This window comes from Python bivittatus, unplaced genomic scaffold (assembly GCF_059951505.1).
Source record: "Python bivittatus isolate LINGU-HERP-01145 unplaced genomic scaffold, Pbiv_v1 ctg000190_np1212, whole genome shotgun sequence".
NCBI lineage: Eukaryota > Metazoa > Chordata > Lepidosauria > Squamata > Pythonidae > Python > Python bivittatus.
In genome coordinates this window covers 2,094,167-2,117,129 of record NW_028277042.1, presented here as the reverse complement: position 1 = coordinate 2,117,129, position 22,963 = coordinate 2,094,167, and the positions used below count along the sequence as shown (strand labels likewise).

Sequence of the window (22,963 nt, the reverse complement as noted above, 5' to 3'; positions counted from 1 at the left end):
AAAAACACCATGGTTGTGAGCATGTGAGAGGCAAAGCCTTCCAAATAAATCATATTCTGGTTTAATGGAATGGCACACAGACAATGGCTGGGTCCCACAGTAAGCCCAACACAAAATGGGCCAACCCCACTGCAGCCTGGATGAGTATATGAGTGAACACAGTGATCTGTATCAGAACTCAGCCAGGGGAAGGAGAGTTTGGGTCTCAATTTAATTGAAACTGGATGGCTCAAATTGGACAGAGCTTGAGTTTGAGAATGCCAACAGAGGAGGAAGAGGCCCAGAGATAGTGGGTCAAGGGTGAGGACAATCTAGAGGCCATCAAGTCGGAGGAACCAGATGCATAGGCTTGGGCCCAACTCATGCTGGTAACAATTATTCAGTCTAAGGAGAAAGTTTAAGTGTATCTCAGAATGACAATCTGAATCATCAGATCTCTAGGTCCAGCTGATGAGGACTTGGAACAGCCTGTGCTGATGGGATCTTCAAGCATGGCCTTGAAATCAAGGTGTCTGTGGAGTGTGGTCAAAAAAGTAGAGATGCAATTCAGGTTCCACCTAAAAAATATAGAGCTTTGATCTCAATGTCACTGCCACCATCTTGACTTTTTTGACCATATATTGCAGACATCCCTGCTTGGAATCAGTGGGCTAGCAGTTGAGAAGACAAGGAAATGGAATCTGACTGATGGAACCTGAGTGGCAGCAGGAAGCTTTGGGGGGGGGGGGCTTGTCCTGGCCATAATCCCACAGCCCATCCACAACCTTCCACTGGGGAAAGCCAGTGAAGACTACCACTCTGGCCTTAATGATTCCAGTGGGTCCACTTTAGGAGACATACACATGTCTTACAGAAAGATCTGAAGGGCATTATTTTAGTACACAATTTTATATTCTATATATATTTTATAGAGATATAGATATGTTTCACATAATGTATAACTATACCTGTAAGAGTGCACTCTATTCTAAAGGGTTAACTTACTTTCTAAAGAGCACACCATTCTCCTTCCCCATCTCCCTTAAAAGCAATTAACCAGAGGCCTGTAGCCATAAATTAATTCCGTGCCAGGCTGGTGTTAGGCCGATGTCCGGAGAGAAAGGTTTGGGATTCCAAAGGATAGATAAGAAGGAAAAAAAGTTAAACTTAGATTCAACTTTCAGGGACCACCTCAACCCCTCCTTAGACCATCCCCCAAACCCCATGTATGGATATAGGGGAATGTATCACCTGCATACATTAATGGATGTCTATAAAACTCTGATGTTTGCTTTGTGAGGTGTGATTCCTTCAACATTCCTTTCTAATGGGTGTTGATTGGAGTCACCCAGCTGTGTCTTGATCAATATACATCTGTTATCTTAAAGAAGCCTCGTCTCAAGTCTCTTTATTTGGCTTTATTGGAACTTGGGAAATAAAAGGTGCCATACAGATCAACAAAAGCTCTTGAAGAGCAGGGAGGCCCAAAGAAGTAGCAAGACCCATCTAGGCAAGCCGGCTTTTGGTTTAGGCCATAGAGAGCCAGAGGTCCAGGGACTGCCTAAATACCTTCTCAAATCGTGCTTGGATGAGGTTGGCCTTGTCAACGAGACGATGCTTGAAATCATTCAGGCAGTCTTCCTTCAGGCGCAAAGCGAGCCATTTGGTCATCTTCTCAACACCGCCCATCTGAATCAGGAAGGGCGCCAGATAGTCCAGATCCTGCTCCACTTGCCGCTGGCGCTCCTCTTGCTGTAGGCGCTCCTGGAGAGAAAGGGGACCAACTGCTGGGCTTGTTGGGGACTGACAGCCCCACTAGGTAGACCAGACCAAGAAATCAATTCCACAGAAAGGCTGAAACTCCTTTTATGGAGACTGGCTCTAATAACAGAATCTTGCAAGTATGATTGTGGTGCACCTCCTCCTCCTTCTTATAGTTCAGTGTATTAGGGAAGTGTCTGCCTGAACCGCTTCTGAAAGTTACCTTCAAAAAATACTGCAGCCCCTTTTGCCTACGTAACAGTTCCTGCATGTCACCTTCAAGGTAATTTTCTTCTACTCTGTACGGGAGCCAAGAAACTCAAGCCCCACCACAAGTTCCACTGTTCTTATCCTGGTATCCCAGGTGCACAAAATTGTTAAGGAGTTGAAGGTGTGCAGGACACAGAAAATACTGTACATTTCAGCAGCTTCAGAAGGAGAAGGGGCATTCTTGAAATATTCAACTTTCAAAATGGGGAAGCGTATGAAGAATTTGCTTATGTAGCTCTTGTGCGCTCTCTAGCCCTCTCTACATAGTGTACAAGAGCTACATAGGCAAATTCTCCATATGTTTCCCCGTTTTGAAAGCTGAATATTTCTGGCATGTTTCAGCTTTCTGGCACATGGTTAGCTGCCTTAGTGAGGTGGGGTGTGCATGTTTATGGCTGGATGGCACAGCTGGAATCTTGAGCTCATGTTGCAGCTGCCACGCTAGACGCTCCACGTGTACCAGAAGGCAAACTGGCAATCGCACTCACCATCCCCATAACAGCTTCCAGGATAACTCCCAACTTCCCTTCCTTCTCTTTGTTATCCTGGACAAGTAGGCACAGTCCTAAAGAAAGAGCTGGCTTACAGTCCTCCATCGTGGTTTTTGTTTTGAAGGGCATTATTTTGATACACAATTTTATATTCTATATATACACAATTTTATATTTTATATATATATATATATATATATATATATATATATATATATGCTTCACATAATGTATAACCATATCTGTAACAGTGCACTCTATTTTATTTCTAAAGGGTTAACTTGCTTTTGTTTTGTAAAGAGCACTGGTTTCTTCCCCCCCCCCATCTCTTTGCTGAATGCCCGATTGTCTTCGAATAAGCAATTAGCCGAGTACAAGCTCAATGTTGTACCAAGCTTTTCGCAACAGTTGTGGGGCCCTACATTCTAGAGAAAGATAAGAAGAATCTGGTATGCCATTCCCTTGGTAACCAGAAGAAAAAGTTACAGTTAAGTTTACCTTCCTAAGAACCACCTTTCAGTTGCTCAGACCGTCCCAAAAATCCCTTGTATGGGTATGAGGGGATGTACTATCTGATTACAGATTTAAATGTCTATAAAGCCTCTGATGTTTGTTTTGTGAGGTGTGATTTCATCAACATCTTTTGTTAATGTGTTGATTGGGGTCACCCAGCTGTGTCTTGATCAAAATACATCTGCTATTCATCAGAAGTCTCATCTCAAGTCTTCTTATTGGCATTTTATTGAAACTTGGGAAATAAAAGTGCCATACAGTTTTAGAGTACCAGTGAGAGCCAAAGTGGAGCTCAGAGACACCATGCAAGATTTTAATGTGTTTTTAAAAACACCAGAATAAGGTAAAGTAAATAAATAAGGTTAAACTGAGTAAGCGGGCACTAAGCAGACAAGTGTCAGCTGATGCACCAGGGAAGGTCTGCATGGAGATATGGAGTCCCGCAAGTATCAAGCTGCCAACCACATTTCAAACACCCTGATATTTGTGGCAATACAACAAGATTTGGGCAGTCTATTTTTTCTTAATTTTTTTTAAAAATCTTTAAAATGTTTTTGAATGAACTTGTCTATTTTTAACTTGCGTGATTAAGGGTACACTGAAAATGCTCAAAAGTTATGCTGCCAGAATTTGGCAACAGGGCCACTGAAAAGCTCTGTATCATTGGGGGTGGGGGGTGAGGGTTAAAAAGTAATTCTGGTGGGTTTATGAGGGGAAAAGGTTTGCCTTACAAAGGCCTCTCCCTCCCATTTTCCTCTTAAAGCCACCAGAAAATGTGGTGAATTCAGTTTTTCACTCCAATTCTTCCTGTGATATCACTGCAACTTCCTGCTTCATCCAGAACTTTGGGAGGTAATTATCGTTCTTGGACACTCAAACGTTGCCTGTCCCTGTACCATCATAGTTCTCCATCTTGGGATGACTATTAAGATGCTAAAAATGCCCATATTTAGATCCCTAATTCCTTGCTCTTTATAGTTTTGATAATTTCCAGGGATGAGGAAACAGCTCATAAATGCAGTGTACATAGGTCCAAAAGAACCCCCTGCCTACCAACACTTCACGATGTTCTTTACTCTTCTCATTTCTTTCGGTATCATAAATGGACACGCTCAACTTGCTAGCAATCTCTTCCTCTTCTCGAATCCTCAGAATGTCCAGGACCTTTGATGGGATAGAGATATCACAGGTAGAATCATAGAACATTGGCCATGGAAGGCACCCCAAGGACCATCTCATTCAACCTTTCGAATGGTCACTCATGCCCTTGTTATCTCCCATATAGACTACTGCAATGCACTCTATATGGGGCAACCCTTGAAGAGTATCTGGAAGCTACAGCTGCTCCAGAATGCAGCCGCGCAGGCTATTTTTGGAGCCCCAAGAAGGGCCCACGTAACACCATTGCTCCACAGGCTGCACTGGGTACCAGTTTGCTTCTGGATCCAATTCAAGGTGTTGGTTATCACCTTTAAAGCCCTACATGGCAAGGGACCAAGTTACCTGAGGGACCACCTCTTCCCCATGACTTCAACCCATCCCACCCAATCACACAGAGAGGGCATGCTTCAGACCCCCTCGGTAAAAGAGCTCCGATTAGTGGGGTCCAGAAGGTGGGCCTTCCCTGCGGTAGCCCCCGCCCTTTGGAATATCTTGCCCCTGGAGGTGTGATTGGCCCCCTCACTCCTGGCCTTCCGGAGGGATTTGAAGACCTGGCTCTGCCTCTTGGCCCGGGGTGGGGAGGGAAGACGTCAAGTGTGGGGCTGGCTAGCCCCTTAGAGGCCTGTTGTCTGCAGCTCTGGAAACTATCAGCCTCTTGGATTTTCTTTTCTTTTGGTAATGCTTTGTATAGTTTTCATGTTTTTTGTAATTTTATATATATTTGTTGTTTTAAGGGATCATGTGAGCTGCCCAGAGTCCCCCATTAGGGGGAGATGGGTGGAGATAAATCTAATAAATAAATAAATAAACCTTCTGCAGGTGCAGGAAAACCAATTAAAACATCCTGGTGGCTTCTAGCCTCCTCTTCAAAACCTGGTGAGGAGAACTCACAACATTCACAGAGAGACAGTAGATGATCCTTTACCTATGGTAAGTCCATGGACAGTTCAAGCCTTAACCTAGACAGGGCCTAACTACATGTTATACTCAGCAATCATTTCAAACATTTTAAAGCTAAAGAAATGTGTAGAGGACATTATTCTCAGGGACCAGTAGAAAGAGAGGTTCCACCTTTCCTCCAGAGTGCCAATATTAAAATCCGCTCCATCCTCACAGCGACTAGCATAGACAAAATAAGCTTACATTGGTAATTAGGAACTTTTTTCCACTAGCCATAACAGTTATAGTGCAGTGTTGTTCATGGGAGCAGCTGGATAGAACTTTCCTTCCGTTCATCCTGTGATTTTGATAAAAGCTATAATAGAACCCACACTGTCTCTTTGAAATGAACAAAAACATAATGGGCAGCATTACATTTAGGACCCTGTTTTGAAAACATTATGCCCTGTGAAACTAAATGTCCACCTGCAGTCTTTAACAGTCTTCCCCTGTGTGTTAGCCTCCATCCGCACTGGAATAAGACACCCATTATGTTAGCCGAAAATGACGCAAACTTTAACACATCTGGAATGCAAACGGTCAGGAAAGTTTTATCTCATTTTTGTTGTTTTGTTCAACTCTTTCAGAAAATGTGATTTTGGAACTACACAAATTATGCCACAATATTATAAATTGGAGGTGGGGGGAGGCATGGGATTGGAAAGCAATCAAATGATGAGAAGAAGTTCATGATTACAGACTCCCTCTTGGGGAAACAGGAACAGAGATTAAGGGCTAATGAAGAGAGAGGCATGAAGCAATGCAGAAGTTATTTCTCAGCGGTTCCTTCATTGAAACAATAACAAAAGAAGAACCTAGGAAGGTTTTAACCAATGTGCAGAAGGTTCAGAAATACATTTTAGAGGAGAGTGTCGGCTATGCAAGGCACAGCTAGGTAGTCAATTATTAGGAGAGATTTCATTTACTTATTTAAAAGATACGTATGGCTGCTCATCTTAGAGCACAGCTCTGAGTGGCTCACCACAATAATAAAACTACAAACCATAAATACGATTAAACCATCAAAAACAAAAACTAAAAACCAAGAACTAAAACAAATCCATCCTTCATGATGGAAAGAAGCAGTGGAACCATCTGCCTAAAACAGTGGTAGGTCTACTCTGATTGACTGATTTTGTGCCATCAAGTTGTTGTCGACTCCTAGCGACTACACAGATGGGGGCTGGATGCCATTGGCCAGGGGGGAATGTTTATGGGAATCCTTCCAACTAATCACAGAGAAGTAATTCTCCTCTGCCAAATAATGTTGAAGAATCCTAGTATGGAAGCAGTCACAGATTAAAAGGCTTGAGAGATTTAGAAGTTGTCCAAACTATTATGAGGACAGATGTTTGCCACAAAACAAAACCAAGACTCCCTCAAGTTGAGCTTGACTTTGGATGACTTCATGGACACACGTGGGTAGTTTTCTTGGCAACAATTGCCTTCTTTTGAGGTTTTTTTTTTTCTTTTAGCTTCCTAGTCTAGCGTATAGCCCTGAGATCTGACTTTGCTTGGTTTTTTGAGATCAGCCAAAGTCAAATATATAATATGGATGCAGATCCTTACTGCTTAAAAAATTATGCCATGGCAAGAATTCAAGTAGGAGGTAGTTCTGAAGAACCTATGGAACAACCTTTTTTTTTCTTATATATATTTTTCAAATAACTTTATTAGATTTTTTAAAAAAAGAGATAAAAACTAACAAGAACTAATAATTAAGATAGAAAGTAGAGAAGAGAAAAAGATAAAGAATGAAAAAAAACAAGATGAAAAATGCAGAAAGAAAAGAAAGGAAAACAAATACAAAAGAAAAATGACTTCCGATTTTCTTTTACAACAGAAGTAAGTATAAATTTGCTTTAGGCTCTAAATTTACAACATAACTTTCATTTTTTCTGTTGTCTACTATTACTTTTAATCATCAGATCTACAGTACTGTGCAAAAGTTTTAGGCAGGTATAAAAAAATGCTGTAAAGTAAGAATGCTTTCAAAAATATATATTGTAATTGTTTATGTTTATCAATTTACAAAATGCAAAGTGAGCGAACAGAGGAGAAATCCAAATCAAATCAAAATTTGGTGTGACCACCCTTTGCCTTCAAAACAGCATCAATTCACTTGCACATAGTTTTTGAGGGAACTCGGGAGGTAGGTTGTTCCAAACATCTTGGAGAACTAACCAAGATCTCCTGTGGATGTAGGCTGCCTCAAATCCTTCTGTCTCTTCATGTAATCCCAGACAGACTAGAAGATGTTGAGATCAGGGCTCTGTGGGGGCCAAACCATCACTTCCAGGACTCCTTGTTCTTCTTTACGCTGAAGATAGTTCTTAATGACATTGGCTGTATGTTTGGGGTCGTTGTCCTGCTGCAGAATAAATTTGGGGCCAATCACACACCTCCCTGATGGTATGGCATGATGGATGAGTATCTGCCTGTATTTCTCAGCATTGAGGACACCATTGATCCTGACCAAATCTCCAACTCTATTTGCAGAAATGCAGCCCCAAACTTGCAAGGAACCTCCACCATGCTTCACTGTTGCCTGCAGACACTCATTATTGTACCACTCTCCAGCCCTTCAGCAAATTAACTGCCTCCTGCTACAGCCAAATCTTTCAAATTTTGACTCATCAGTCCAGAGCATCTGCTGCCATTTTTCTGCACCCCAGTTCCTAAGTTTTTATGCATAGTTGAGTCACTTAGCCTTGTTCTCACATCAGAGGTATGGCTTTTTGGCCACAATTCTTCCATGAAGACCACTTCTGGCCAGACTTCTCTGGACAGTAAATGGGTATACCTGGGTCCCACTGGTTTCCACCAGTTCTATGCTGATAGCACTTCTGGACACTTTCCAATATTGAAGGGAAGTAAGCATGATGGGTCTTCCATCTGCTGCATTAAGTTTCCTTGGCTGACCACTGCATCTACAGTCCTCAACATTGCCCATTTCTTTGTGCTTCTTCAAAAGAGCTTGAACAACACATCTTGAAACCCCGGTCTGCTTTGAAACTTTTGCCTGGGAGACCTTGGTGATGTAGTATGACTACCTTGTGTCTTGTTGCTGTGCTCACTCTTGGCATGGTGTATGATCTGTGACAGGAAACTCTTCCACAACCTCACCTAAATAGCAGAGTTTGGCTGTTCCTCACCCAGTTTTAAGCCACCTACACAGCTGTTTCTGTTTCAGTTAATGACTGTGTTTCAACCTACATAAGAAATTGAGGATCATTAGCACCTGGTTGGTATAACTGGTTAATCATACACCTGACTCTAATCCTACAAGATTCCTGACTGTGCAAGTGTAAGAATTGATGCCGGTTTGAAGCCAAAGAGTAGTCACACCAAATATTGATTTGATTTAGATTTCTCTTATGTTTGCTCACTTTGCATTTTGTAAATTGATAAACATAAACAATTACAATATACATTTTTGAAAACATTACTTTACAGCATTTTTTCACACCTGCCTAAAACTTTTGCACAGTACTGTATATATCATGAATTCATATTTTTCTGTTTCACACAAAAAGTCCAAAAGGGGTTTTCAATCAGCATTACAATTAATCAGTGTCTTTCCTCTAATCAAAGGTGTCAATTTTGCCATCTGAACCTATGGAACAACCGTCTGATGACCCTGGTCCAAGTTTATGGTTTCTCCTTGACCTGAAGCGACCTGCATGTTTTGGAAGACTCCTATTTTGGCTTGTACTGTTTCTTATTTCACTGAAAGGTGCATTTTTTGGTTAGGTTTGCTTGTTTGTTTTAAATTGTGAATCATATTTATTTGTGAGATGCACCATAATTGCAGCCTTAATGTGACAAGCCTGCAGACACTGTGGCTTTTGTGCTGGCTAGTCATGTATCCTCACTTCTGCATGAACTCTGGAGTGGGAGTTGGGAGGAAGGAGAGGGTTCTGGGGCAAAGAAGCAAGTAATGGAGCCACTGGTTAATAGCTAAAGGCCTAAAGTGGCTAACATGTAGTAGAGTAATAGCTGCTGAAGATGGATTGTAGTCTGTTGGTTCTGTCTAGAGCAGTGTTTTTCAACCTCAGTGACTTTAAGATGTGTGGAGTTGAACTCCCAGAATTCCCCAGCCAGCATGCTGGGAATTCTGGGAGTTGAAGTCCACACATCTTAAAGTCACTGAGGTTGAGAAACACTAGTCTAGAGTATGGTTGACTGGCAAACCTAAGATGAATTGACATCTAACTGGCATGTATAGGAAGCTGGGTGAGACTGAGACAAGATTCATTGAAAGGAAAGAAGACTGATAAGCATTGTGGAAAGAAGACCCTGGAAAGAAGACTGATAAGCATTGTTATGAAAACATGTGGTGAGATGACCTTATTTTTCCTCCTAAAAATTTTATACATACCCAATTAATCAGCTAATCACCGATCATATCTTCACACTGGGTGCAGAGGGTAAAATGTCAAATATTTGCTAAGCCTTAATGGGAGTAATATTAGCAATAAGAGGTGGGGTGTGTGTGTGCAGATGCAGATATCTTGGGAATGCACATACGTTAGGCTTATATTCAGTGGTGTTAAGATTTGCATGTTTAAGTGTTTTTGAGAAAAAATGCAAATCCAGAGGAAAAAAAAGTGTAGAGTGCCTATAGCTATGCTGTGCTATGTTTGCCTAGAGAAAGGTTTGGGGGGAGGGGGAGAGAATGTAAAATAATTAGCTGGAAGACGTCTCACCCACAAACAATGCAAAACAAATAGCTGAAAAAAACCAAAAGATTCGTCTGCTCTAATAAGGCTTGGCTTATATCCAAATCGCTTCTTTGCTTCTGAATCAAATGAAAAAAACAAGAACAAAAACCCTGAAACTGATGTAGTCTTGCCTGTCTCCATCATATCCTGCAACGTGTCCCTCATGGCATAGTCTAAGGGAATGTTCCTCAACCTTGGCAATGTGGCCCACACGTCTTCAAGTTGCCAAGGTTGAGGAACACTGGTTTAAGGAAGAAATGATCCACCACACTTACAAGGTCATTCTGCCACAAATTCACAATACATTCATTCTTCAGCAGCTCTCTCATTTCTAGTCTCATTTGGACACTTATCCAAAGCATGTGTGAAGTCAGAGAAAAGCAAGCATCTAGCAAGCAAAGGCAGGCTGAGCATATGCTTAGCTACAAGGCCATTTGCTTAATTTCAACCCAGCATTATATGCAAACCAGACCACGGCAGCTTATCACAACGCATGACTCCGGGCCCCGTCTCTTCAGCCATGAAATATCTCCCCCACAGGTACCTCTATCTCGGATTCCCACACTTGGTGCCGGGAATGTTTCTCATCTTCAATTAGCTGCATCATCATTTCATAGAGATGGAACAATTTCTTTTTTTTCTCCACAGGCCCTGACTGAGAACAAATGAACCATAAAGTAGATTTGAGCATTCAGAAACAAGTCAGCCATTTACTGATGGGCAGAACAATTTACTCAGTCCTCTGGAGATCATTGGTCTGACTGCTTTCTCCTTCTGCATCCTTCCCTCTGTGTGTGTGTTTTAAAAACATTTCCATAAATGATCCCCGTATTTATATCCATATGATCATAAAATGTATATTCTGCATACAGGGTCGTTATTTTTATTATATTTTACAGGACTTAGAGGCCGCTGCAAACACAACCAACTCTAAGTTCTTGTGGCACATGATATATTTTCAAAGCCAACAGAGTTTTGTGGTATTGGACGTGGAGCTGCCTTCTCATCCGGAAGATAGTTTAGGAGAAAGGAAGTAGCATTTTCCCTTCAAGAACTGGGCCAAGGACATTTCTGAACATTTTTCAAAGCTGAAAGCGCCTCTAACATTGGCATGGGCATTAATGAAGTCTGCTGCAGGACTTCACGAACCTGATGATGTGTTGGTGTTGCTACCACTCTTTTAGTTGAGCATGTTGTACAAACCCCGAGGTTTGGTTAGTTTGGTCTATGAACCCAGAAAATAAGTTATTACAGTAACTAGGTTGAGTATTTTATCTGGAGGTGGCCAGCAGGTCCCCTTCTGTCAGTGTTCCTTTCTTTCAGCAAGTTATTTCGCTTAGGGATTATTTCTTTAGGGGTAATCTTCCAACTAATAATCCTTTCTGAATCAAATGCCAAAGGTAGTATTTCAAAAAGTAGTACAGGGGAAAACCCAGATTTTGCTTCCTTTCCTTTTTATTTAGATTGAGTCACATTTAGAAATTGAAACTAGCTGGTAGTTAGTAATTCTAATTACTTCCCAATTATGGGTTTAATTAATTTCCCCTCCTATTCTAGCACTGCCTAGAGTCCTGTGAGATTAGGACAATTAATAAGAAATAAATAGTATAAATAATGTTTGCCATGACTTTGGGAAATCTTTGGTGGTTGCACTCAAGGCTTTTGGGGTCTGCATGCAGGCTGTTGGGACCTTTCAGATTTAAAGACATTTGGCTCAAAAGCTCCCCAATCCGAGCAGGAAATGAGACATTATTTGGTATCTGCAACAAAGGGGCCGTTTTATGATCTCTTCTATAGGGACGTGAGCTTTCCTGGCCCATTCTTGCAAAGCTTGTTTTATCTCAGCCTGACTCATACCCAACATCTGGGTCAAGTTGGATCAATATTGAGATAATGCAGAGGAAGAAAGCATGTTTTGGCCTACTTTTGAAGATTTTTTTTTTAGAAAATGTGAACAGGCACATCACCCTCTTTAGTTACCCATAAAGACGACAAATGGAAGGAACAATATATGAGGTTATCAGGTCATGTCTAATAGCATACTCCCTGAGCTATGGCAGAGATGAGTAGTTAACTGCTAGATACATAGAACCCAACACATACTTTACTGTTGTTTTCTTAAACAGGAAACATCAGACTTGGTGGTGGTAAAGAGAAGAAACATATATGAATTGTAAATTATGGTCTATCTATACATATCTGCCCCAGAGCCTCAAAAAGGTGATTGCATTAAATTCTGTCAACTGATTTGAATTCATTCCATTGTTTTACAATCCTATGGTCTCCAGGGCAGGAGGTAATCACAGATACTGTAGTCTATCAGAACTCTTGGTGGCTCAATTTAGAGCTCCCTAGTTCCACCAACCCACATTATCTGCTGAAGAGAATTCTGCTCACTGGTTCTAAGTGCCTGATGCTCAACCAGAATGAAGCCTCCACTGCTTCTATGTTTATGTCCTGCAAGTATTCATTTAAATCCCTCCCCCAATGACAGTTTGGATCCACCATGACCTGCAGATGCCACATTCTTCATTCACCTGATAACTGATGCACATATCCCGGCTCATGACAACCTTATTTCCCTTGCTGTCCACATCTGTATGCTTGTTAAACTCCCTCTTGGAAGGGGTGATGTAATTCTTCTTGCAATGATAGGTCAAAAAGATCTTATCCTCTACCATCGAAAAAATGCGTTCGGCCACATCTTCATCAGCTGGTTTGCTTGGGTTCCTGTGGAACCTCTCAGTGATTTTCTAGAAAGTACACAAGAGGAAGAGGAGATAAAACTAGAGTGGAATCAAACTCCAGACCATCATATTTATAGTGAGTTGGTTGGAATGGTCAACGAGTGAGTTATAGAGAACTTGAGAGCTATGCTGGTATTTTGGCACATCAGTAATTAGGCTTTGTTGACTGTATATGAGTCTTCTTGAAAATACAAGAGCATTGTTTCATCAGTGACTAGTTTCTGTGGAAGGAAAGGATCACTTGGCAGGGGGTCAGAAATATCTTCTGCATATCAAGGGAAAGAAGATGGACTAAACAGAGACTGTAAGTAGTAGACAAGTAAGAAGCTACCATGTACACAGGAGTATGTGTAAAAAGCTGCTAAACAGGAATAGTGGGATGTGGAGAGCAGCTGAACTCAGGCAAAGGCTGGCAGCAGATAGAGAGCTCCAGTGGGTCTGGAGCAGTGTTTCTCAACCTTGGCAACTTTAAGATGAGTGGACTTCACTTATCTTAAAGTGGCTAAGGTTGAGAACCACTGGTCTGGAGTTAAAAAAGAACATAAGACCAGTGTGTCCATGCAAGAGGGTGAATAGGAGAAGCAAGACCGAAAATCTTCATGAAGATGGGGAAGAGGAAGAGGCCACACATATATAGAGAGGGCAAGTAAGCTTGGTGAGATGGATGGGAGAGGGTAACTTAGATTCTTGTGTGGAACTTCAACAGGAGCAGGTAAGATGCTACTGTTCACAGTACCATCTCTATTGTGGGTTGAATCTGCTTAGAATAAACTTGCATATTCACAGCAATCCACTTAGAAGGATCCAGAAATCTATGACAATAATAACAAGAACAACAACAAAACCCTTCCAAAAAGGTTCCTACTGGGGGCTTCCCTTGTCTCTGAAGGACTATGGGACATCAACCAAATAATGCCAATGGGCCATTCTTACCAAAATCGGCCGGGCATTGGTTTCAGTGCTGGCCAGAATCTTGGTAGGCTTCTTGATTCTTTTGCCAAACTCAGTGTGCCGGTAGTTCAGGAAATCTGAGCGACCTTCAAAATATTCTGCCATCTCTTGGGAAGTTTCTGTGCGCTTCTGAAGGCCATCCACCCGTGTCTCACTGTAGAAGTCCATAGTGCGCTCTGTCTCGGGGTCCATCGTCTTGTACATATGTGCTGGGGAATCAAAGCGAGGTCCTGGATGGAGTCTCCAGTTAGAGGGTGTACAGGGGATGTCAGGCATAAGAGCTGATGAGCTAGACCTCTTACCTCTTTACTTTCTTCGCCTACCCTAAACTAGCAACACCAAAACAATACTGCACAACTTCTAGAGATAGAATAATTCATGACAGCATACTTTTCTGGTAGCTCAAGGACTGCCACATTGTACTTTAATGTGGCCACCTGGGAGAGCTTTATGGGTGTTATCAGTATGATCAGAGTATTTCTAGCACAGCAATACAGTAAAATATAGGACTGCTATAATGACAAAAGAAGACTGCAAATACAGGTAGTCCTTGTTTAGTGACCACAACTGGGACCACCAATTCAATCATTAAACAAAGCAGTCTCTAAGTGAAACCACGACTGTGCTTATGATTTTACTTCAGCTTTCCTTTGCTTGACAGACCTGCAAAGGTCAAAAATGTGAGGATTGGTCACAAAGTTACTTTTTCATCAGCATCATAACTGTGCTCAGTCACTGTTTGAGGCAGTTGCTAAACGAGGAGTACCTATACGACAATAAAATCAATTTTTAAAAAAAAAAAGGCAGACAAAAAGCCTCCCTATCAGGATCAAAACCCTTATTGTGAAGTCTGAAAAAATCAAAGACCACAATTTTATTGGAGATTCCTGAATTTTGATCAAATTGGTCTTCCTGAAGATAGCTGTTAGAAATAAAAGCTCAGCACCTCCATGGGCTCCATTCCATGCTGAGAAGGTAAGATGTGGAATCTGTGCATGGCCCCAATTCCCAAATGCTCAAGAAGAGAGGATTTCTCATTCAACACGCAACAGCTGACAGACAAGGTGGAACTCTCCTAACATCACCGGTGGTGATGCCTAAGAGAGGTGCTCCCATCTTTCAGCTCTGTTTATGAAGCAATGGGAGGAAACCGGGAGAGGGAATTATGTGGTGGTCACAAGAAGGTTGCTCTGGAAGCTTTGGAGAAGCTGTAGAAACCTCTGAGACTGAAATAGGCCTTCAGCTTGAGTCCAGGCATGAGAGAAAAAATTCTGCCATGCTGCAGGCACTCAAGATTTTGGAAAGAGTAAACTAAGCATTTCAAAGATTTGGAAAGCAATGTGTTGTTCTAATCCAGTGTTGTCCAAACTTGGCCACTTTAAAATGAGTGGAGTTCAACTCCCAAAATTCCCTAGCCAGCATGGCTGGGGAATTCTGGGAGTTGAAGTCCACTCATCTTAAAGTGGCCAAGTTTGGACAACACTGTTCTAATCCTTTCCTTTGACCTTCTAATAGCAGGGAATCAAGTCCCCACCTGAGCCCTTGGCCACCTTTTACCCAGCCTAGAGACAGTATGCCTTTCTTTGGACTGGATACCTTTCAGGCCCAGGGCATGTCCAGGCAAAAAGTGCTCCACTGTGACCTGGGTTTGTTTATTTAGTTCTCTGGTGTCCAACGTGTCTTCGCGATTCTTGAACCACTCCTTCACTTCAAGCACCTTTGTACCTTATAAAGAAAAGAGAAAAACTACTTGCAGTGGGCCCAAGAGGGACGAGCCCATCCAGAAATGAAAGGCCTTGAGTGGGAATATGCTTTGGTTGACCCTGTTTATTCTGCTTTGGATCCTTTGCTTCTTATGCATCTATAATCATATGTAAGCCTGGGTGGTCATATAAATAAACAGAAGAACAATTAAATAAGAGCCAGACTGGGCTCCTAACATGCACACTTGGCTGCATGTCTGTGACAGAGGAAAAGCTATCCATTGGTGGTGTTGGTTTGTCCTCTGCCTAACACATTAAGTGTCACTCATCTCATTCACAGATGGGCCAAGTTCACACAAACACTTAACTAGGCTACATGTCTACTGGCTGCTAAATTTCATTGGTTTTAACTTTACAGGATTTTATATGACTTTACATCTTTCTACGCTGAGAGTTCAAGGGAAGGTGGACTACATTTACCATTCTGGCCATTTCTATATATGCTTTCCTGCAACACCACTGAGTGCCAGAACCTAGACAGCTCCTAAAGCTTCAGCACTGCATAGAGTCATTTCAGGTGCAAAGGTCCAAGAATTCAATTCCTGGTAGAAGTTTGAAACCCATCAAACAACATCTGGTACATAATCCCTGCCTGGTCAATGTAACTGATTAGGTTTAGTGTGAACTATACTCTCAAATCTTCCTCACAGACACAGTACACACCCTCTCTTACAAGGTAACTCACTGACTCAGCTGAGTATTGTAAGCCAACAGCTTGCAATAGTGAAAAGTCCACGGTGCACTTTTAGGAGACATTCAGAACTTGCCCAAAGGAGGGGCAGGTCTTGTGGAGGGAAGGAGTCCTTGGTGGAGGCTTGGTGAAGCCATCTTCAGTCTTCAGAATGGTGGTTTTCCACCCCAGCTAGAGGCCCTGGTTTCAGTAACTCATGGCCTTGTTACCACCTGATTAGATTACTGCAATGTATTCTACACGGGATGGCTTTTGAAGACTGCTCAAAAGCGGCCATTGGTACAAATAGTGAGGACCACTGTTTGCTTATAATACCTGTGTTGCAGGCATGGCACTGAGTAGGTAGAATTCAAAGCCCTCCATCGCTTGGCAACTGGTACCCACAGGACTGCCTATTCAAACTGGTCCTATCTCTTCAATGCACTCATTCTCTGGGAATGCTGTGAGTTCCTCTTTTTTGAGAGATTCGGGGACAGAAAGACAGAACTGTTTCTCTGAGTCAGCATTCACCCTTTGGAACAGCCACTCACTGGGGATCCAGATGACACTTTCACCCATGAGCTTTGGGAAAGCCTTAAAAATGGCACTGTATGGAAAGACATTTAGAGTTGACATCTCTTCGTTGATTCCTTATTTAGATAAATGTAATTTTTATCTACATTTATATTTATACTTATATTCAGATTAGTTGAATTATTGTTGGATCTAGGACTTATATGGGTTTGGCTTTTGTACTGATTTACTGTTCACTATTACAAGGCTTGGAGAAAGAAAGCCATGTTAGTTTATGGTAGCAAATGATCAGAAGGAATCTGATAACACATTACTGACTAACAAATGTTATTAAAAGGCGGAAGCTCATAAACATTTGTGCCTTTTAATCAAATGTGTTAGTGGGAAAAAATTCTATCTGATTTTTTATTAGAGTGTGTGTGATTTCATTGTACACTCCCATGAGACTTTGTGAAATTTGATGGTAGAGAAAGGAAGGAAGGAAGGAAGGAAGGAAGGAAGGAAGGAAGGAAGGAAGGAAGGAAGGAAGGAAGGAAGGAAGGAAGGAAGGAGCAAGCCAAACATAGATCCTTGATCTTGATGCAAAGCAATACTGAATTTTCCACACACTGAACTGAGGTTTTGCAAACTAACCCCAGGCTTACACATTAGGCAAAGATAGTGTGTGCATCTCTTTCAAGGGAGTCCATTTCACTGGCAAGTTATCTCATTTGCCAGCAAAGGATTCCTTGTCTTTTCTATTGTTCCTGGGACAATATCATGCCTCCCCAGCCCTCCACACGTGATAATGCTTCCACTGCAGCATTGGACATCAGTTGCTGGTAGAAAGGTGAGGTATAGGTTAAATAGGTTAAATAACCTAAATAATAGGTTAAATAAATTTGCTATCAGTGTAACAGAGACAATAACATGGGCACTGATTGGTCAGTATTGGTTAAAAAAACCCACCTGGTAAGTTACCTTCTTTCCAGAATAAAAGAAAACCAATTAATAGCTTAAAGAAATTAAAGAATTTGAGATAAAAGGCAAAAAACTAGGTAAGGATAAAGGCCAGAAAAATTTGGAATCTTAGGATTTTTGCTAAAAGATTTGAGAAATATCTAAATTAATAAATAATACCTTTGTGGGAATACCATTTTGTTTAGTCTCTCAAACTAACAGAGATTCAAGACTTTTGTTGTTGTTTAGTCATTAAGTCGTGTCCGACTCTTCGTGACCCCATGAACCATATTGCGCCAGGCCTTCCTGTCCTTCACTGCCTCCCTGAGTTTGCTCAGTTTCATGCTCATTGCTTCAGTGATGCTATCTAACCATCTCATCCTCTGCCGTCCTCTTCTCCTTTTGCCTTCAATCTTTCCCAGCATCAGGGTCTTCTCCAAAGAGATCTCTCTTCGCATTAGGTGACCAAAATATCTGAGCTTGAGCTTCATTATTGATCCTTCCAATGAGCAATCAGGGTTGATTTCCTTTAAGATTGACTGGTTTGACCTCCTAGCAGTCCAGGGGACTCTCAAGAGTCTTCTCCAGCACCACAGTTCAAAGGCATCAATTCTTCGGCGCTCGGCCTTTTTTATGGTCCAGCTCTCACAGCCATACATTACTACTGGAAAAACCATAGCTTTGACTATGCGGATCTTTGTCGGCAAGGTGACGTCTCTGCTTTTTAATATGCTATCTAGGCTTGCCATAGCTTTCCTCCCAAGGAGCAAGCGTCTTTTAATTTCATGGCTGCAGTCTCCATCTGCGGTGATCTTGGAGCCCAAATAAATGAAGTCTGTTACTGCTTCCATTTCTACCCCTTCTATTTGCCAGGAATTGATGGGTCCAGATGCCATGATCTTAGTTTTTTTAATGTTGAGTTTCAAGCCAGCTTTTGCACTCTCCTCTTTCACCCTCATCAAGAGGCTCTTTAGTTCTTCTTCACTTTCTGCCATTAGGGTGGTATCGTCCGCATATCTGAGGTTGTTGATGATTCTCCCTGCAATCTTAATTCCGGCTTGTGATTCTTCCAGCCTGGCATTTCTCATGATGTACTCTGCATATAGGTTAAATAAGCAGGGTGACAGTATACAGCCTTGTCGTACACCTTTCCCTATTTTGAACCAATCGGTTGTTCCATGACCGGTTCTAACTGTTGCTTCTTGGCCCGCATACAGATTTCTCAGGAGACAGGTAAGGTGGTCTGGTATTCCCATCTCTTTAAGAATTTGCCACAGTTTGTTGTGATCCACACAATCAAAGGCTTTTGCATAGTCAATGAAGCAGAAGTAGATATTTTTCTGGAACTCTCGTGCTTTCTCCATGATCCAGCGAATGTTGGCGATTTGATCTCTAGTTCCTCTGCCTCTTCGAAACCCAGCTTGTACATCTGGTAGTTCTCGGTTCATGTATTGCTGAAGCCTAGCTTGTAGGATTTTGAGCATAACCTTGCTAGCATGTGAAATGAGTGCAATTGTGCGATAGTTTGAGCATTCTTTGGCGTTGCCCTTCTTTGGAATTGGAACGTAAACTGACCTTTTCCAATCCCGTGGCCACTGTTGCGTTTTCCAAACTTGCTGGCATATTGAGTGCAGCACTTTAACACCATCATCTTTTAGTATTTTAAATAACTCAGCTGGAATACTGTCATCTCCACTAGCTTTGTTGTTAGCAATGCTTCCTAAGGCCCACTTGACTTCACTCTCTAGGATGTCTGGCTCAAGGTCAGTGATCACACCAGCGTGGACATCAGGGACATTAAGATCTTTCTTGTATAGTTCTTCTGTGTATTCTTGCCACCTCTTCTTAATCTCTTCTGCTTCTGTTAGGTCCCTGCCTTTTTGTCCTTTATCATGCCCATCTTTGCACTAAAGGTTCCTTTCATATCTCCAATTTTCTTGTAGAGATCTCTAGTCTTCCCCATTCTATTGTTTTCCTCAATTTCTTTGCATTGTTCATTTAAGAAGGCCTTCTTATCTCTCCTGGCTATTCTCTGGAAATCTGCATTCAGTTGCTTATATCTTTCCCTTTCACCCTTGCTTTTCGCATTCCTTCTTTCCACAGCTATTTGTAAAGCCTCATCAGACAGCCATTTTGCTTTCTTGCATTTCTTTTTCTTTGGGATGGTTTTAGTTGCTGCCTCCTGTACAATGTTACGGACCTCCGTCCATAGTTCTTCAGGCACTCTGTCTACCAAATCTAATCCTCTAAATCTATTCATCACCTTCACTGTGTACTCACAAGGAATATGATCTAAGTCATACCTGGGTGGTCTAGTGGTTTTCCCTACATTCTTCAATTTAAGCCTAAATTTTGCAGTAAGAAGCTCATGATCTGAGCCACAGTCAGCTCCTGGTCTTGTTTTTGCTGTCTGTATAGAGCTTCTCCATCTTTGGCTGCAAAGTATATAATCAATCTGGTTTCGGTACTGACCATCTGGTGATGTCCATGTGTAGAGTCGTCTCTTGTGTTGTTGGAAAAGAGTGTTTGCTATGACTAGCTTGTTCTCTTGACAGAACTCTATTAGCCTTTGCCCTGCTTCATTTTGTACTCCAAGGCCAAATTTGCCTGTTATTCCGATTACTCCTTGACTTCCTACTTTAGCATTCCAATCCCCTATGATGAAAAGGACATCTTTTTGGTGCTAGTTCTAGAAGGTGTTGTAGGTCTTCATAGAAGCGGTCAACGTCAGCTTCTTCAGCATCAGTGGTTGGGGCATAGACTTGGATGACTGTGATATTGAATGGTTTGCCTTGGATACACACTGAGATCATTCTGTCGTTTTTGAGGTTGTACCCCATTACTGCCTTTCCCACTCTCTTATTCACTATGAGTGCAACTCCATTTCTTCTAAGGGTTTCTTGCCCACAGTAGTAGATATAATGGTCACCCGAATTAAATTCACCCATTCCCGTCCATTTCAGTTCGCTGATTCCCAAGATGTCGACGTTCAATCTTGTCATCTCATGTTTGACCACATCCAGCTTGCCTTGGTTCATAGATCTTACATTCCAGGTACCTATACAATATTGTTCTTTACAGCATCGGACCTTCTTTTCGCTTCCAGATACATCCACAGCTGAACGTCCTTTCGGCTTTGGCCCAGCCGCTTCACTCTTTCTGGAGCTACTTGGAAATGCCCTCCGCTCTTCCCCAGTAGCATATTGGACACCTTCCGACCTGAGGGGCTCATCTTCCGGCGTCATATCTTTTAGCCTTTTAACATTGTCCATGGGGTTTTCTTGGCAAGGATACTGGAGTGGGTTGCCATTTCCTTCTCCAGTGGACCACATTTTGTCAGAACTCTGTCATGACCTGTCCGTCTTGGGTGGCCCTGCACGGTATAGCTCATGGCTTCACTGAGTTACGCAAGCCCCTTCGCCACGACAAGGCAGTGATCCATGAAGGGGTTCAAGACTTTATGACTTTAGAAATTAGACACTAGAGGGGCCTAATGATTCCAGGCAGAAAAAGAAAAAAGTCCACTTCTCATTTTTGAATGTAAGATTAAGCATTGGATTGTACAAAATGACGGATTAATGCAGTGAAATTTGAGTTTTTTCAAGAGACTTTTGAAGAATGGGGACAGAGTCTTGTAGTTACAATGGGAGAAACAATGTTTACCTATATGAATGCATTATTTACAAAAGAAGAAAGGAAAGTTGTCAAGAAAAATGTTTTGGAAGACCTACAGGATGAAGAGGTGAAACAAGCTTATGTAGATTTACTGGAAAACAAAGAAATCATGGATTAGAAGACAGAGACAGATGTTAAAATAGAAATACAAATGACAAGCCAAGACAATGACCTGGATAACAACTTCTTGATGGATTTACAAACGAGGGTTGCTAAAGCCTTGAAGAAACTTCATAGGTGGGAGAAAGGAAGGAAGGAAGATCAAAACCTACAACAGTATTTCAATGGATCAAAAATTAAGAGTGTTAGAAGAAAAAGGGAGGAATTTAAAGCTGACTTGTTTGACCAGGGTTAAAACAAGATATAACTTGATAAAGCTCTATAGCCCCTTTATGGGCTTTTTGTTGACAACTGGACTGAAACGTTAATGATTTTTGGATTTGCGAATGGAAAAGGGATAGGTTATGGGAAGAAGAGATATATGCATGTAACCTTATAAGGGGAGAAAAAATATTAAGTTTGCCTGTACTTGTTGTGATGAAGATTGGAAGTCACTTCTTTAACTATTCTTTTTTCTTTATTCTCTTTCTCTTTCTCTCTTTTCTTTTTTTCTTTGTAGTTTCTATTCTTTTTCATTTCATTTTCTCTCTTTTTTCTGAATTTGGTTTGCATTATCTTTTACTTTTAAAACTTTTAATAAAAATTATTAAAAACAAACAGAGAATTATCTCCACACACTACATCAAACTGAATGTGACCCTTGACCCCTCCTCCCAAAGGATCTCCTATTTTAAATCTACTTACAGTCTGGATCTTCATACACCGTTAGTCGGGTGACTAGGCCATTGGGATTAAGATATGGTGCCCATTTCTCCAACCTGGCATTATTATACTGAATCAGTTTCTTGCCTTGAGGACAGCGAGTCTCAAATTCTAGAGATAAGAACAGAGAGGACATTGATATCATCCATACACAGTGAGGGTGAGAAACTGAGGTCCTCCAAATATTGATGAAATACAATTTCTTTCTTTCCTGATTATCAGCTATGCTGGTCTGATGGAAATTAGAATGGTTAACTGCAGACTGAGCTGCATTTTTGGGTGCCTGATTGACTCCAGATAATTGACTGATTGGTTTGGCTGAATACTGTATCTACTTGCCAGGTTGACTATATGTATGGACTTCATATTTCCTTGGCCTGAGAGACCACAATGAACTTACTACCTTACTCTAGCTACACTTAGCTCTTCCATAATCCAATCCCCTCTTTGCATCCCAAATCTTAAACCTACCCTAACCCTGATCCTTCCCTTCCCTTCCCAAAACCATGAGTGTTAAGGAGCACCCTGCCTTAGAATCTAACAGCTGAGCTCAACAGAGTCCCCTGTTGTGGGGAGATGGGCGGGGACAAGTCAAATAAATAAATAAATAAATAAATAAATACATGACGACTTTCTTCTTCTTCTAAGCTTCCCCCCAAATTTCTTTTCCAAGGTCTCCTTAAGTTGCAGAGAAGCTGCACCTCATAAGCTATCAGTGGTTCAAGAAGCTCCTGATCCCTAGTTAGGTGCTCACTGCAATTATGGGCAGTCTGTTATAAACTGATGCCTTCTGAAAGGGTTAGATCATATTGCTGGTCATTTCCTCACCAAGCTTGTCAACTGGAGACTGGTCAAGTTGGAGAAAAATAAGAATACCTTTGGAAGATATGTGGATCAGCTCCACCCAAGATGCAGGCATGTCAAAACTCTTTGATTCCTCTTCTTTTATCTACCAGGATGCAAGAAATGAAGCTGTGAGAATGCTCAACTCTCAAAGTCCATGTTATCTAACTCCTGCTCTACA

At 41.6% G+C, this 22,963-nt stretch overlaps 1 protein-coding gene across 1 annotated transcript in view; it reads right to left on the bottom strand.

Moving 5' to 3' along the window:
- DRC7 (dynein regulatory complex subunit 7) overlaps positions 1-22,963 on the bottom strand; it is a 42,602-nt gene that overhangs the window by 2,315 nt on the left and 17,324 nt on the right. Inside the window, exons 8-15 of the mRNA XM_088135884.1 lie at positions 22,816-22,888; positions 21,922-22,050; positions 15,133-15,261; positions 13,519-13,745; positions 12,376-12,591; positions 10,383-10,493; positions 4,068-4,178; positions 1,549-1,743 (exon numbers count right to left, since the gene is read on the bottom strand). Coding sequence (XP_087992010.1) covers positions 1,549-1,743; positions 4,068-4,178; positions 10,383-10,493; positions 12,376-12,591; positions 13,519-13,745; positions 15,133-15,261; positions 21,922-22,050; positions 22,816-22,888 — 1,191 coding nt within the window. The remainder of the gene's footprint in view (positions 1-1,548; positions 1,744-4,067; positions 4,179-10,382; positions 10,494-12,375; positions 12,592-13,518; positions 13,746-15,132; positions 15,262-21,921; positions 22,051-22,815; positions 22,889-22,963) is intronic.